Source organism: Pseudonaja textilis, chromosome 1, assembly GCF_049901715.1.
Source record: "Pseudonaja textilis isolate UNSWEBS1 chromosome 1, rPseTex1.2, whole genome shotgun sequence".
Classification (NCBI taxonomy): Eukaryota; Metazoa; Chordata; class Lepidosauria; order Squamata; family Elapidae; genus Pseudonaja; species Pseudonaja textilis.
Window position 1 is genome coordinate 187,618,793 of NC_141990.1, and position 17,464 is coordinate 187,636,256.

The 17,464-nt window shown below is 34.7% G+C and overlaps 1 protein-coding gene across 3 annotated transcripts in view; it reads right to left on the reverse strand.

Moving 5' to 3' along the window:
- The window catches only part of METAP1D (methionyl aminopeptidase type 1D, mitochondrial), an 86,815-nt gene that overhangs the window by 20,914 nt on the left and 48,437 nt on the right, over positions 1 to 17,464 (reverse strand). For all 3 annotated transcript variants that reach the window (XM_026697054.2, XM_087919939.1, XM_026697053.2), the window contains 2 exons: positions 6,622 to 6,770; positions 5,799 to 5,841 (listed from right to left, as the gene is read on the reverse strand). In XM_026697054.2, coding sequence (XP_026552839.1) covers positions 5,799 to 5,841; positions 6,622 to 6,770 — 192 coding nt within the window. The remainder of the gene's footprint in view (positions 1 to 5,798; positions 5,842 to 6,621; positions 6,771 to 17,464) is intronic.

Sequence of the window (17,464 nt, forward strand, 5' to 3'; positions counted from 1 at the left end):
GCAGGTTCCATTGATGTCTATAGGATCTCGCAGTGAAAAATATCTCTTTTTTTTTTTTTGCCAAGGCAGAAGAGAAGATTTGACTAGGGACAAATTCTCCAGTAAGTAGAAGAGCCGAAGTAGGGACTGGGAAGCCTCATCCACTGTTTTAGCCACAGCTGGTTATCGGTGTAAGGAGAAAAATCTGTATGTCAACTGTACTTTTCAGTTGAGATTCTTTCCTCATTTACTGACAAGTGACTGAATTCATGCACATTTTAATCTCATGGTTCTTGCGTGAACATTCCTCTATTATCTGTTAGGTCAGATTAGATCTGCTTGTGATAGAAAATATAAAGTGAGCCAGTAAAGAATACACAACAGCAGGCCTAGCTTTCAAAATATTAAAAGATACGGTAGGCAGCACATATGGCCTAAAGAACAGGTTACAAGTTTTCCTTAAAAATCTATCATGAACTACCCTTGTTATTTGCATTAGTATATGTGCAAAATAAATAAAAACCAAATCATTATGCAGAACTGCAGAGGGCACTTATTTATTTTCATACAGTTAAGCCTCCGTTTAATGGACTCCCACAGCAGACTTTGGATGCCACAGACCAAATTTGCATCCAAATATTTTCCCCCCAAAAGGATTAATTCTGCTGCATCAGAAATAATTTGGGTGAAGCAGTTACATTTGTTTTTAATTTTGCCACATTCATAGCAATTTATGTAATATATCCATTGGTATAATTAAGCAAAATGACCAACTACCACCATGGTACTTTCATATTTAACAGATATTTGGGAATAATGGAATCCCTCCTACAAATGGTCTATTAAAATTAAGAGATAGTGTATTTAAGAACTAGGCTAAGTCATTATCGGTATGAACAGCCACGCTTTCAATACTTTTGGACTCTATTAATTCAAATCTAAGCCAGCATTAACAACTCCTTGTCATTCAATGTTTTTTTAAGGTTATTTGATAGTCTTCTTTCATAAGTCTAAGCATGGATTTTCATGCAACAGGAAACAACTTTCTGAGACATAAAAATATTCCTCTTGTCACTGTGATTTTATAGAAGTGGAACTTTCAATAACTGAAAGATTTAATGTTAATGATTTATAGATTCCTCAACAGATGAGGACCTTCATGCTAACCACTGTAAAACTTTATATCTGGGATTAAAGAATACAATAAAATAACTGATCAATAAAAGAGTAGCTGAGAAGCATTGTTTTGACTGCCTCTTGCTTTCTTAAATGTTTCTTTTTAAATTAATGAAAACTAGTAAACATAACCCCATGCAAAATTCTACAATATTCTACACCAGCTTCCATTAAAATACTCCTTATATACAGAGAGACAGATTCTCAGGTAAATATACATGAAGTTTGGTGATAAGAATAATTATTTTCATTTGCTAAATTATGATGGTCTATTAGCATATAGAATAACTGTGTGATCATTATTGGTTAAGAGCTGTGATGGGTTGATGGCCACTGAAGTAAACTAACTGGTTTCTCTAATTTTTTAAACAACATATGAAGCATATAAAACATGTTTCAAGGCACTCACTATTTTTTCAATAATAAGAGAACTTTAGTTCATTCTTTAAAAATCTGCAGTTACAGAAGAGCATTTACATTTGATTAATTATTTAATCATTTTATCTTATGTACAATCACAAACAAATCATTCTAAAATGTCATGTACTGTAACTGTCCTTTTTTTGGTCCATAATAGTTTTTTCTACCTATAAAATAGCCTAGTTATGTTATTTGGAAAGATCAAATAATGCTTCCTCAAATTCATTTAATTCAACAAAATATTCCAGAGCAGCAAGCTTTTCAATTATTATACAAAAAGGATAAACAATAATTGTAGAAGTGGGTTTTTCTTGGATGTTTAATGTGTCATCATTTTACTGTAAGAGCAAGATTTTCTGATAAGGAAATATTTGAAATTAAAATTTAGACATTGTTAGATTGGATATAAAGGTAAATATGCATGTCACTTCAAAAATAAATTTATAATTAACAAGATTTTTTTCAAACAATCAAATGTTCTTTTAACTAGAATTTAGTGAGACCAAGCAAGTAAATATGGGCTGAAGGCAAAGTTTTTTGTATCTTTTTATTCAGCTGCAGCCTATAGTCACATATAGTCACATATGGAAAGGGATTAAGCTTCCACTCACTGCATGCTGTGGTTTTCATCTGGGCGAAACAAAAACATTAAGAGAGCAGCATTCATATGCTGAATGCACTGTGTGACTTGCCTCTTGCTCTCAGTTTCAAAATATGTTTACTCAAAAGTAAGTGGCACTGTATTCAATAGAATTCACATCTTATTGCTGAGGGGGGGTAGAAGGATGATCCCTAAGCAGGGAGAAACTGGCATGAGCAATAAATCCAATGAGTGAAGAAGTGATAAAAAATCTGGTACATGCAGTCTCGGAAGATTTTAGTTTCCATTGCAAGCATAGGTGCTAATATCTATGGTTGTCCCAAAGGTGCGTTTTCAAAAGGTAACTGAACTTGATTTTTTTCCCCCTTGAAAACGTTTTGCTTCTCATCTAAGAAGCTTCTTCAGTTCCGACTCAAGAAAGCTTGTTGGATGAGAAGCGAAACGTTTTCAAGGAAAAAAACAAACAAACAAGAAAGTCCGTTTGCCTTTTGAAAAAGCACCTTTGGGACACAGGTGCCATTGCAATTATATACCTAATTCAAAGAAAACTAAGAAACGGGAAACATACACAGGAAGCAGTAATCACAGGTAGGAAGCAGAATTGATTACCTTGCCAGATCCGGAGAGATGCTGAACTTTCTATTTTTAGCCAGTTCCTGTAGCTTTCATCAGGCAAACAGCTGTAGTGACCCACTATGTGCACTATGACAGCTACAGGAAATGTCTGAGTATGGGGTGTTCAAGTCTTAAAGGGAAAAATCCTTAGGCAACAAACCCATGGGAGAATGTGCAAGCCACTGGATGTATAAATAAATGAACAACAAACACCTGGAGCAGCAATGCACAGCTGGAGGCCCCAGGAGCACGTATGCCTCCCTCTACGTTTTGAAAGCTGAAGTCTAAAAAAGGCCATATGCAATGCCCTAATGCATACCGTCTGATGTCCTGGAGGTGTTTTGGATTATAGTTCCCATAAGATATAGTCAGCATGATGAATGATCAGAGCTTATAGGAGTCAAAACATCTGGAGAGCATCAGGTTGCCTATGCCACTGTTTATGAAATCCCCAACTCAATGCCCTAATACATGAGAATATACCCTTGACATTAACCCATCAAAGGCATCTGGAAAACTTAGGCAATCCTGGGAAAAGGACACATTTTACATAAATGTATATAGAAAAGCATTTTTCATAAAGTAAGATTTGGATCCCTTGAACGTGTATGATCAGTGTAGGTGGCCATAATTGGGTGAGGAACAAAATGTTTATCTCTTACTCGGTCTTCATTTTTTCCTTGCTCCAAATCTTCCAATCAAGTTGTCCCCACCCTGTTAGGTGAAAGATGCATACTCAGCAGGGTGAAATATCTTTGTATAAGCTTGATTATAATGTATTGGAGAAATTGAGTGAGGGAAGTTTTTCTCAAAAATACATTTGAACTGGAGACCAGGACATAATTACACTGAAGAAAAACCTGGTTTAATAGTGGCAGTGCTGGAGGCAAAAACAGGTCTAAAGATGGAAGGGCCATTTGTCAGAAATGGTGTAGGGTCTCCCGCTTGGGTGGGGTGGGGGTTGGACTAGATGACCTATAAGGTCCCTTCCAACTCTGATTATCTGTTATCTGTTAAGGCCTCTCTTTATAGATTTAGATTTAGCAAATTAGAGTAGCAAGCAGTATCTGATTGCCATAAACAATAACAAGTTTTTGATTGGATACAGTATACCATGTATCTGATGAAGTCAATAAGGGAGGCAATAAGGGGATACCATGAGGTGATGGGGCAGGACTACAAAGACAACGGGGGCTTTGAGAAAACAAAGAGGCAATATTTGATGAACATGTTTTTTATATCTTGTTTTGCTTTCCCAGTACCTTGGCCTTCTAAATGTGTTATTATGTGTTATCAAGAGTTTAGTTTTCTGGGAAGGTATATTTTGGTGGGGGCTAATTTTAGCTCCCTCCGCATTCTCCTTTATCAGGTCACCATATTGAGATTAAGGTTTATATATACATTTTGAATACTTGCACTTAAATAGTTGATATTAAAAGTTTTAGTGTTGTATGGATTATGGTAGGTATGTTTAATCCAAAACCCAGAGATATTGTATTGGTCAATCTGGCTATTTTGGTGGTGGTGGCTATAATTTTCTGAAAAGGAATCTTCCAGAAGAATAGGATTCTGATATTCTGAATAAAATAGGATGTGCTCCAAACAGAAAACCAGGAAACACTTCCTGGAAGATACACTACTGAAGAACAAAAATGGATGGATAAGCTTCTTTGGAGGGAAAAAAATAATAATAAAATGTTCTGGGGATGAGAACACAGAATTTTGCATCCAACCACAAATTAATACTTACTATAATATAATAATCTGTCTGATCTAAAATATACTAAAAGTATAGGCCGTGGCTATAATTCATAAGTTACACACACACACAAACAGGCATTTTAGATCAGTACTCTAAAAGCCACTATTAGCTGACTGCAAAAAAAGAAGCAAATACTGAGAAAGCAATAACTATGATTTAAAAAAAAAGACAGCTGATAAAACAAGTTCTGTAGGATGGAATCAAACTAAGCCCATTATTAAAATCGAGGAAGAACTTGTTTCAACGTTTATAAATTCAATTCACACAGGATTTCAATCTTCAACATTTTGGAGAAAATATATTCAAAATTTCAAGAATTGTAGAAAAATATGTTAATAACATTTTTTGAAAGGTTTACTTTTTCTAATAAGGACATAAACTCATGTTTTTTTTGCTCACACCGGTATATCAATCCATTTTATAATGAAGACTCATCATAGCAAATGTTTGTTTTTGTCCTGTTTTAAGTCTACATATGTACCTTATGCACCTAATGGGTTCTATAAGCCAGATAAGTCAAGCAACTGGATCGAAACGGAATCAGTCCCACGGGGATACCTGAGTACTTTGGATTAAGTGGGCTGTGGATCAGGTTGTGCATTCATGAGTAAAGAGTTCATGGCTCTTATGCCACAAACAGAACACAACGCTACCTTTGAGGATTTTAATAAATGTAGGGAACACAGCCAGCCAAAGGGTTGCTGTCCAAATAGACTGACACACAGGCCAATGTAGCCTCTAATGACAGAGTAAGATAATGACAGGCCCCACTCAAAATCAGCAGGAAGAGGAAGATCAATCTTGGCAGAGTGAAGGAAAAATGCCGGCTTTCTTCATGTTAGCTCATCTCATACATATTTGCCTTCAACTGCTGCCCCAGTACTGGGGCGCTCTGCATTAACTACACGGTGGATCAATAACAATTACATCTTCTCAAAAACATGACACATAGCAGGATTGGGCTGACATTTCACTTAGGCCAACACTGATCTCAGTGAATCTGATTCCAGCCCTAAATTCAAGTCCAGCCTAGATCTAGTCAGAATAAGCACGGGGAGAGGAAAACAATAACAATACAAGAGGACACTAAACTGGTCTTGCTTTAGCTTTGGAATAAAACTAACTGCTTTTCTCTTAGCTTTGGAGTAAAACCCTTGCACATCTGGAATTTGGCGTTCTTCCTGCTGTGATTATGAATTTTGAAAACTGATCGAAAGCAATAATAATAATAAATAAATTACTTACTGTGACATCAATGTTAACAATATCACCATCCTGGAGAGGGCGGCTTAAGCATAATCAGAAAAGAAAAGGGGAAAAAAGATACATTTAATGGTGACAGGCAAATCTTAGTTAAGACAGAGTAACAAAACAAATACACTTTATCCCATATGCCACAAAGCCACACGAAAAGCATCATTATAATTGTCAAGCAGAATGGAAGCAGGCAAAGGTGATAACTACTTTTAGTTACCAGTTCAAGTTAACCCCAAACAATAATTTAAATAAAAGAAAGAATCCATAATATAAAGCAAAGGAACAAAAATCACCATTATGATTATCTTATCATCATGGAAAGACTGACATTTGGCACCTCTTATTTTCTGAACAGATAATATTCATTAATAATTAGAAACATATTCATGTATAATTAACACACACACTCCACCTTTAGATTTCCAGAAAATTAGTATAATTTTTCTATTGAGTGACTTTTCTGTTTTTGATGATATATCCCAGACTGAGGTACTGTACCATGCTGGGAAAAGAGATGGCGAAGTAATAATCTTTGCTTTTATTATTATTATCCCCCTTTGATAAGTGCCAACATCATTTTCTTACTGCACAGCAACGAGTGGTACTTGGTTTTGATAAAATATAGTAACCAAGCCTGGCTGCTGTATTCATCTTGATTCATCTGGGTTAAAGGAGAATTTCCATGCAAACCACATGGAAAATGTAAAGATCTGTAATGTGGCATATTAAGTAGGCTGAATGGACAATACGCTATGAAAGTGTAACATGGATATCCACATAATCTTAATTTGAATAACAAAAACATGAGTACCTGTCAGGAATTCCATGGCTTACCACGTTGTTTACTGAAGTACACACAGATTTTGGAAAACCTTTAAATCCTAGAGGTGACGGGTAACCATTGTGCTTGATTATTTCATGGTGAACCAAATAATCTATTTCTTCTGTAGTCATGCCAACCTGAAAGATCACAATTTCAAATTTGTGCTGAATTAAGTGCCTAGTGCAGTCTGCATATTAAACAAACATGGCTAAAGGCTTTAAAAAAACAACAACCACACACTCTATTTCTATAGAGTCACTTAGTATCAATGCATTCTTCCAGGATGCATTTGGAATTCTCTAGGACCCCCAACCATCCCCTTCCAAAATACTACTAACAGGCAAGGCCGCCTCTCCAGGTTTCCTTTGATTTGCTTTATATGTGCAGCAAAAGGTCAGGAAAGCACAATGAAATATATTCTACCACTTTTTATGGCGATGACGGGTTGCATACGTGAATGCTTCTCTAAATAAAGATCTTGTCTCAGGTAAACAACTACCTATTTTGAAATTTCTCCTCTCAACATGAAGTATTAGCTTTTTAGCTGCAGGAAAGATTTGAGATGTCAAACACTATTCCATTCCTTCAAGATCTTTTGAGGGAACACTGCCAGTGAATCCTGCTCCAGCTGTAACTTTGACCTGAAGTGGAAGAAATGGATAGTGCAAATGGCATATTGTGTCAAGCTGCATCCAGACTACTTGGAAGCTCCCATATGGAACAAGAAGGGCACCTTTGCTATACAATAGTCGGAGTCCTAGGAAATACTCCTTTTTGTCCTTGTTCACATGGTTTAAATGCATTCTATCCATATAATCCTCTTTAGCATTCCCAGTCCACTATCAGGCATAAGAGAAAGGCAATAACATGGTATCAGGCCTTGCCTTTTTGCTCATCTGACGTTCTAAAATTCTTGTGTATGATTGTTGAAAGTGCTATATACATACAGAAATACAATATGGTTCTCCTTTATTTTATTTTAACCACATCTACATTTTCTCATGCAATCCTCTTTTTCTTAGCAGCTTAGGCAAAATAATTTTATTTTTCCCACAACTAACATGATTTTTCCCTGTGCATTGCTGGCTTTAGAATTGCCATCCCATTTTTAAGATTTCAACCTGTCCCTGGAAGCAGTGTCTCCATCAATGTAAGCAGCAGATATTCCAATATTAGCATTTCCAATCCAGCACCCCAATTTTAGATACCTATCATTTCCAGAAACATTCATTTTTGCAGCTCAAATTTTTTAGATTTTGAGTTATACTGGAATTGATTATTTCTTGTAAGAATTTGCAACAAGGGTACATATCATGTTTGAATATAAGTAAAATATGGGAAAATGTACTTTAAATATTATCATTGCAACTCCTTTTCCTGGAACAGTGCCAAGATAGGAAATAGGTAGGGCTGAACTCTGAAATTTAGTAGAAAAACCTCTCTCATTGTCAAGAAGTGCCTTTGAGTGTTCCTGTGAAAATTGGCTGTGATTTGAATGAGCTATAAGCCCATGAATATGATACTTTAACAAAGGAATTATGATGGGTATAAACTATCAGTAGCTTTCTTACTTTACAAAGATGTGCAGTTACCTGCAACATAGCAAAAGAGTTAGGAATTAGAAACCTGCAACTATTGCGGAATCCCATTTTTCATTAAAACAGATATTGTGACTGAAGACAGGGGGAAACAAAGAGATAAGTTGTTATCTCATAATACTTGGATAACAAAGTTTGGGCAAAAGATATGATGGATTTCAGCAATTTGAATCTATTACTTTTCTTTCACAGTAAGATCCCATCAATTCTAGAGATAGGCCGTGACCTCAGTGCCTTCCAGCTAAGATGCAACCGCTATATAAACAAGGCAACAAAAATGCTATCTATTGGTATATATGGATGCTAATTAATTCTCCAATTACATATGTATAATTGTACATGTTTAATTTATATTTTATGAGTGTGTTGGTCTATATGTATGATCTTTGGAGGGGTTTTTTTAAAGCTATAGTTGAAATAAAACCACTGAGTAAACAATAGTAAAATTGTAATAAGGGAAAGAAAATGATAATAATCATTTTAGTATACAATATAATATAAAAATTTATCAATTCGCATATAATAATGAAATGAAAATGCATATTAATATTCAATTATATTTCTGTGAAAATAGGTTAATTGAGAGATAGGGAAACATTATTAGGCATTAATTTCTTGAATAATCAGTACAATATTCAACATACAGATTCTATTTGCTGAAAAATCTTGGATTTTACTAGTGCAAATCTGCCTGATTTTCTGTAATTGTATTGCTTGCCTCAATGTAATAATCCATACTTATAATTAGTAGCATTTTGTTTGTGATTAATTTTGCTGCCATCAAAATTTGTTTTCATTGATTGATGTGCTTTATGTGCATCACACAAAAAAATAACATGGATTTTAGATAAAAAGCCTGTTTAACCAATCTTTAGTGATATATGCAAATATGACTACATAAGTAACATTTTGCACACTACATTAAGTATGGATTAATTCTTTTTAAACGTAACCCAAGTACAGTTTGACATTACACTTGTAAATATCAATTTCCAAAATAATATTGTAATTGCTTTCATCCAAAACAGACAGCATGTTTGATAAGACATTTAATAATTTTTACTTCTAAAGTTCATTTTAAAAAAATGTATTTTATACTAATCTTAAAGTCACTATTTGAGAGTCATTATAACATTATATATGGTACTTAAAATCTGCCATCTGAATAAACTGGAACCACGGCAGTTTGTCCATTATATAAAATCACTTTTTCTAATACTCTTGTTTAAAGAGGTAACTGGCAATCTCTGCCTATCAAAACCTGAGCACACTATCAATCAAAATGTATTCACAAAAGCCTATGAAAAGTATGTTTTCATAATCCATTACTTTTAATCTTAATATTATGATGTTTTTTCCTGATAGGCCAAGACAATTTTGATGGTTGCTGTTTACATCTATGCATTCCAATATTTATTAAACTTGAGGACATGCAATTTAGTATCGTAAGATGATTTTGCCACTTCCCCAGGCCATGCCTTAGAAGAGTTTCTCCCAAAGTTGTCACCAATTTAACATGAGACCAGTTGCTTCAAAAGTAATTTATTTAAGTTTCTTTTTATCAAATGTACTGTCTGAGGAGTCCTTGGTGCTCTCTGAGATTGGTGGTTTTCTTGCAGATGTTTCATTACCTAAACTAGGTAACATTATCGGTACTTGTCTAGCACTGATTATTACGGATGATGTTACCTAGTTTGGGTAATGAAATATCAGCAAGAAAACCACCAAGCTTAGAGAGCACCAAGGACCCCTCATTTCAACTCTGAGCTACACATATTCTCCTTTATCGGTAATGTACTGTCTTTTCTGGCTTTTTGTTAGAATGTGATTCTTGCAAATAAAATTCTTGGCTGAAAAGAACTGCATGTTCTTGGTTTTAATTGATCTCCCTTATTACTACCATTCTCTCATTACCGAATCAAATTGTATAATATTTGCATCTAACATGAGTCCTTTAGGTTTTAGTCTTTCCTGTATTGCAAGTTCTACTTCAATTTATTATCTGATAATACAAAGTCAGTTAATTAATTTTGCCACAGTGCCAGGTCTTTAAAGATATCTCACCTGGGACATTTTTATGGTTATATCATTTTTAATCACACAATTCTATGAAGTCAAGCATTGTTCAAGTTGTGCGTGTGTGTGTGTGTGTGTGTGTGTGTGTGTGTGTATTTTCCCCTATAATTGTGTTTAATTTAGAGTTTGTAGTTCTGAACATTTCAGGCTTGGTTGACCATTTCAAGTTATTCAATTTGTTTATTTTTTCATTGTCACAGTCTTAAATATTTATTTCTATTAATTTCATCTTGGCTCTGTTTAATTTGTAACCTGCAATTTTACATGATGTCATAAAATACTAGGTCTTCATTTAGCCACCTGAATATAATAGATGTCATTTAATATAGCTTAATAATATGATCCTCTCTAATAATTTTACAAATGGCTCTCGGCTTAGAACAAATATTGCCACCAAAACTCTTTGAGTAAAACTAGGAACTAAGTTTTTGAGTAAACTTAGCAATCATGCATTAAAAGGATCTGCCCTTTTATGGACTGCCAATTGGCTAAAAGCAGAAAACAAAAAATAGTAGATGGCCACTTTTCTCACAGGAAGAAATAAAAAGCAGAATGCCTCAAGGAGCTGAATTGGGAACCATGCTTCTTAATTAGTTCAGAAATGATCTTGACTGGGAAGGAAGTCATGAGGAAGACCAATTTGCAATTATAACAAACCGTTCAGAGTGGTAAAAACCAAAAGCAAGCACAAAGAGCTCCAGAAAAATCTATTCAAAGTGGTGAATCGACATTGAGAGGTAAACATGGTTACATTTAAACATGTATGTAAAATAATACACACAGAGGCAAACTGTCCTAACTTTACATATAAACTGATGGTAGTCTGAGTTGTGTGTAACTAACCAAGAACAAAATATTAGGGTCATAGTGGATAGGGTAATGAAAATGTGAACTCAAACTGCAGCAGCTATGTAAAAAGACAGATTCCACACTAAAGAACATTAGGAAAAGGCCTGGAAATAACATTAGCAATATTGTAACAATCTTGCACAATTAAAGAACAGTTTAGTATAATAAATTTGTGGGATAAACATATTTATCATCCAGGTCTATCAAAAGCCTTCTTAGGAAGGAAGATTTAGTAAGAAAAGCCAAGGGTTTTTTTCAGCATAGATGAACTGCATAATTAAAAGAAATTCTAAAAGTTGGACTACTCTGAAAAATCCACTGATAGATGCAAAGTAGATATAAAATGGTATTACTCTCTTCTTGGGGGGGATCTCTTTTTCCACTTGCTTCTCACTTTGAGGAATGGGATGGAAAAGTATAGATCAAGTTGGATCAAGTATGGATCCAACTTCCTGTTTCCATTTCAAGAGCTGAGATTATCTGATTTTGGCAGAATCCAGCAGTAGAAGCATATCCAAGGCCTGTTTTTTCCTTTTGAGTTTGAAGTCTCCAACCGTGGAATGGGAAGTATAAGGGATCTTCCTCTGCCATTTTAAAAAAGAAAGAACTGATATATAATAGTAATAGCACTTAGACTTATATACCACTTCATAGTGCTTTATAGCTCTCTCTAAGCGGTTTACAGAGTCAGCATATTGCCCCCAACAATCTGGGTCCTCATTTTACCGACCTTGGAAAAATGGAAGGCTGAGTTAACCTTTAGCTGTTCAAAATTGAACTCCTGGAGTGAGCAGTGAGTTAGCCTGCAATACTGCATTCTAACTACTGTGCCACTACCGCTCTAATTAATCTACTTTAAAAGACATTATTAGCTGGACATAGCAGAATTAACTTCTCTAGAAGTAATAGTTTATTCTATTAAGTCTTTGAATTAATAGAGGCATGTAACAATTGTATTTTTAAAACGTTGTGGTAAATTAGAGTCCTTTTCTGGTGTATACCTAGTTCTATTTTTTGCTCATTCTGCACAAAATTCAATTGTGATCAGAGAGTAATTCAACTATAATTACCAAATTTAGTTGGAAAACCATAAAGACCAATACTTTTATTTAACACTGAGCTCTTTACTGTTTAATCTTTTCTTTATGAAGGATTTTTTTAAAATTTTCTTAATTTTGAGATTTTTTAAGAAAAGAATTATTTTACTTCACACATTACATGATGCATCATTCCTCAAAGAGGTTATGAATGTATTAATTCATATAATTTATTATCATTAGACTGCATTAAAATAATATTGATGAAATGAGCCTCTTCTTTTGCTGATTTGTTACATAAACAATTTATATTGAACAATTCATTCTACATTTTTTCCTCCAGATACATCTGGTAATCCTCAAGAATTCTGCTTTTGTGAAGTTCACAGTTTTCTACTTCTTTTGTTTTCAAAGATTCAAACATACGTTCTATCTCAAAACTCTTTCATTATAGCTATTTTATTACAACTATCTTTCATATTGTATTTCTTTTAGTCAAAAGTAATGACATAAGCCTTATATATACTCAGGATTGCATGTTGATCAACTTATAAGGTATCACATATTGATAAACAAATTCTTTCAATATTTCACCTTTTGTATACAGGCTGAATCTTGGATTTTGATTCACAAAATTAAGGAGGTGTAGTATGATAATATATGAGATTTTTTTTCAACTTTTCTACTGTTAGAATAAATCTCATATCTTGTCATCAAATCATATTAGACTGTGGGAGCTACCAGAAGCAAATGTATTCTGTGTAAGTATGATGTACAATCTGAGAGAAATAGAAACACAGTAATTCAATGAAGTGAACTTTTTCCAACATTTTTTAAGCAACATTTTTCCAACATTCTTTAGCAGCATAACATATTCTGTTAAAAATCACTCACCATCATGATTTCTCCTTTATCAGATTCAACAATTACATTCAAGAACACACAGTTGGGTTTCTTGATAGATAAATACATATTAAAGAAATCATTCTATCTTCTAAAATACCGATGATCAACATATATCTTCCATTAACATGCTCCTTAACATTCAGGGTTTAGAATGGAATCCAATGGCATATTTGCTTGTCTTTGTGGAAACTGTTTTTGCAGATAAAATAAGAGGGATGTGATCCCTCCTTTAAGTTATAGGCCAGGTACCTTTAAAATTAGATTCATATTTTTCAGTCTGCCTTATTATTATTATTTCCTCCATTTTAACTCCAGTCATTGTCAAATTCTGTATCCCACCTTTTCCTTTCTTTCTTTCCCATCTCATATACATTTTTCCCTTTCTCTCTTTTTCTTCTGGCAATTTCAAAAGGTCTTGATCTATGTAGGAAACAGACACATACGCACAAATTCACTTTCTGTTATAAACAAAGATATCTCTTGGATATTTTACAAAGAAAAATCACATTCAGTTTTAAATAAGTTCAAGTTTAAATAATCCAAGTGGGTTTTTTTAAAAAATGGCTAAGGCAGTAGAATGAAATATTTCTCAATGGATTTTGTATGGAAATTGCAATAGCAAAACAACAGAAAAGTATTCATTTAGTACCTTTGGGGATAAGATATGTACAGTATAGATTAAATCTTTGGACATTACCAGTTTTGTTGCAAATGGAATTCTTTGTTCTATTAAAAGCAGACTATGAACAAAAATATTAAACATTCTCCTAAATCTTGCATATTATATATCTATTTGCCTTGGAACCAGTGTAATATATAGAATTCTAAGTTCAGTTTAATATTGCATTATTTGTTCAGTGCAATATTAGCGAATGTGTATATTTCATTTAAAGAAGCTAAAGTAACATTAGTTGACTTTCACCGACTGCTTTTGTTGTGATTTTTTTTTCATACAGAATCCCCTGGCTTTTGCGTCAAAACTTTGGCTGCACTAATTATCATATTGAATAATATTAGATTCAACAGCAGCTTGACATATATATGACATCAGCAAGATCTAATACGAATATTTCAGGTTTGGATTCTGAAAAAGAGAGTTCAGTTCCAGTGTCTAGTAGCGACTGAAAAATGATCTTAAAAGGAATGAGTTTTCAACTTTCAATGTACAATATCCTATATTTTAAAAATCAGTGATCCCTACACAAACTTTGAAGAAACTGCTTAGGTTATAAAGTTATCAGTTGGTTTTAAAGCCATCATTAAAAAAGAAAGTTCTTCCTAACTAGCAGAGTGCTTTTACTGATAGGTCAAGTAACAGTTCAACTGGCTCAGCTTTTTAGAGAAAATGAAGTATGAGGAAAGGGTTAAATTGTTCTCTTTTTAGTGTTCCTTTTTTCCTCTTTATCCCGTTTTGTATTATTTCATGCAGTTCTTGCTGGATACCATTCTCTCTAATAGAAAACTCACTGCCAAGAAAAATGGAGGCAAAATTAGTTTGCAGAGAAACCAGAGGGGGATCTCGGCATGCTTGAGGAAACCCTGAAGTCTGCAGAAGTACACAGCTTATTTTTCAAGAACCATCAAAGTCCCCCCTTCAGTGTACAACCTACCAAGAAGTGGAGGTATGAAATGATGGAAAAGAAAAATGGGAAACAAGGGATACAAATCAGCCTGTTTGAATACCTTATCGCTTATTCATTATCTTGTAAAAAGGTATGAACGGTAAAATATAATACTGAACATGAATCCGCAGAATGAAACATCCAATATTATGTTATTGTTGTTCCTAATCCTTTTCATCTGTTCTTTAATCTATCATATTATATAAACACACACCTCCTTTCTCTTCTTTGGGTTGTCTGAACTGTCATTTAACAAAACCTTTCCTTTCTGCCGTCTTCTAAGTTGACCGTATGTTAAGACTCTACTCATTCAAAATTGTTTATCCCTTTTCTGTAATAAGGTCCTATTTTTTCGCTGTTCTTCTTTCCACTTCTTAAATGTTTTTAACATCATATGGGCTGTTGTTTGATTTCGTTCCATTTAAATAAAAAATAAAGACATCTCTCAGTCAAGCCTGCCTATTAATGGATTCATCGATGCCAGGGATGTCAAACTCCATTTCACTGAGGAGAGCTTCAGGGTTGTGTTTGAACTCAGGGGAGGGGGAGAGGGGAGAGCCAGTTTGACACTGTCGGGGGAATGCCTGTGGTGGCCTGAGGGCTCTGCCAGCGAAAATGGGCTCCCGAGCTCTGTTTTCGGCTGGGATGGTCTCCTGCTAATCTCTGCCAGCGAAAATGGAGCTCGGGGGTGGGGGCGCACATGGCCCTTGCAAGCTGTGTTTTCAGTCTGTGTTTTCCTGCAGTCCTCTGCCAGCAAAAATGGAGTGTCCCCGAGCTCTGTTTTTGTTGGCAGAGGCACCGTGGGCCGGATCTTTGCTCTTTCCAAGGCGACCCCATGGGCCAGATCTAAGCACCCCGTGGGCTGCATCTGGCCCCCGGGTCTTCAGTTTGACACCCCTGATCTATGCAGTTTTCTGGGCAACAATATATATAAGGGGGCTTGCCCTTGCCTTCTTCTGAGATATTCTTTTTAAAAAATTTCTCCTCTAGCTTACAGTCTGGAATTCCGTGATGGTCTTCCATCCAAGCACTAACCTTGTGTAGTTTCCAAGGGCAGGAAAAATTGAAAAGGTGTAGGATTGTGTCTATGGCACACATCTGTTGATGGAATGACATCCACCACATCAATACTTCTATGCAAAGCTTTCTGTGTCTTGTGGTTGCAATTTTTCTCTTTCTTTTTTATTTCTCTTGTTTGAATTATTTGATTTTTATCTATGTTTATTGGTTTTAAAACACACATTTTAAAATATCAGTTTACAATCATCCATTACCCACCTCAGATATTTCTTTCTCTTGGTTGAATTCAAATTCTTGACTCTTCGTATTTTTCTATATTGCTTCCATTTTGCCTCCTCCTCTTTTGATTTCAACAATCTTTTAATTTCTTTTGTAAGTTTGGCCTTGTCTATTGTTGTTTTTCTGAAGATGTTTGTCACAGCATCTGAACACCACTGATCTGTTTATATATTTTTTTTGCTTTTTTCCATATAGCCTTACCATTCTTTCATTCTTAAGATGATTAATTCTTCACCTATTCAAGTCAATAACCTCTATGTAACATTCAATTCTCATCTTAATTTTTCTATCTAGCCAGTCTCTCATTTAAACTTTTTGTTTTCATCTTTGGAACATTGGAAAAATTGGTCTTACCTTGTGACAAAGCTAAAACTTTATAAAGCCTCATCTCCATTACTGCAATATTCTTCTAGGGCTTCATCATTCATATCTTGTACTTTTCGTTTTGGTCCTTAATCTAGCTGCTTGACATATTCAAGTGCTTGTGATTTCAGCCATCTGATTCTCGCTTTTTGTTCTCTATTCTAGCTCTTATTTTCCTTTCATCTTCACTAGAAACTTCTTTAGGTTACATTTACATCTCGACAGGCTCATGCTGCTCATTCTAATTCATCTTCTTTCTACACTGCCCTCCATTTCTGTTTTCCATCTCTGCCCCCTTCTCTGGCTAGATGGTCTCAGTTAATTTGTTGATAATACTTTATGCCTAAAGGATAGGTCAGCAAAGAATAGAATAGAATAACTTTATTGTCACTTTGAATGTACACTAATCAGCATACATTAAAATGAAATTTTGTTGTATACAGCTCTCAAAGGGTCACCACCTTCAAAATGCACTACATAACCATGACAGAATAAATAAATACAAAATTATGCATATACACACATATAACATAGTCTAGTTCGAATATATACATATACATGGCGAGAAAAAAGAATCTTGCGCGATTACCAGATGGATGGCATAAAGAACAAAGCTGTTACAGAATCTGGTAGTCCTGTTAAAAATACTTTGAAACCTTCTTCCAGAGGGGAGCAACAGAAACAGATCATAAAGTGGGTGTGTGGGGTCTCTAACAATACTTCGAGCTCTAAGCACATAGCACTTATAAGCAGTATCCTGAATAACAGGAAGCGAGCTTCTTATAATTTTCTTGGCTGTCCTTTACCACTCTCTATATGGACTTTTTTCTGAGGCACTTTAGCCACCAACCAAACAGTGATGTAGTTTGTTAAAATGTTCTCGATCATGCCTCTGTAAAACGTGGCCAAGACAGAAGAAGAAAGATCTGATCTCCTCATCCGATGAAGGAAACGTAGACGCTGAAGAGAGCACAGTTCAAACACCATCATGTTTGCCACTTGAATGGAACTTTGCAAATTTTTGATTAAGACAAGGAGAACCTCTTCCCACAACAGAAGTTTTTTCTGTCCATTTCATGCA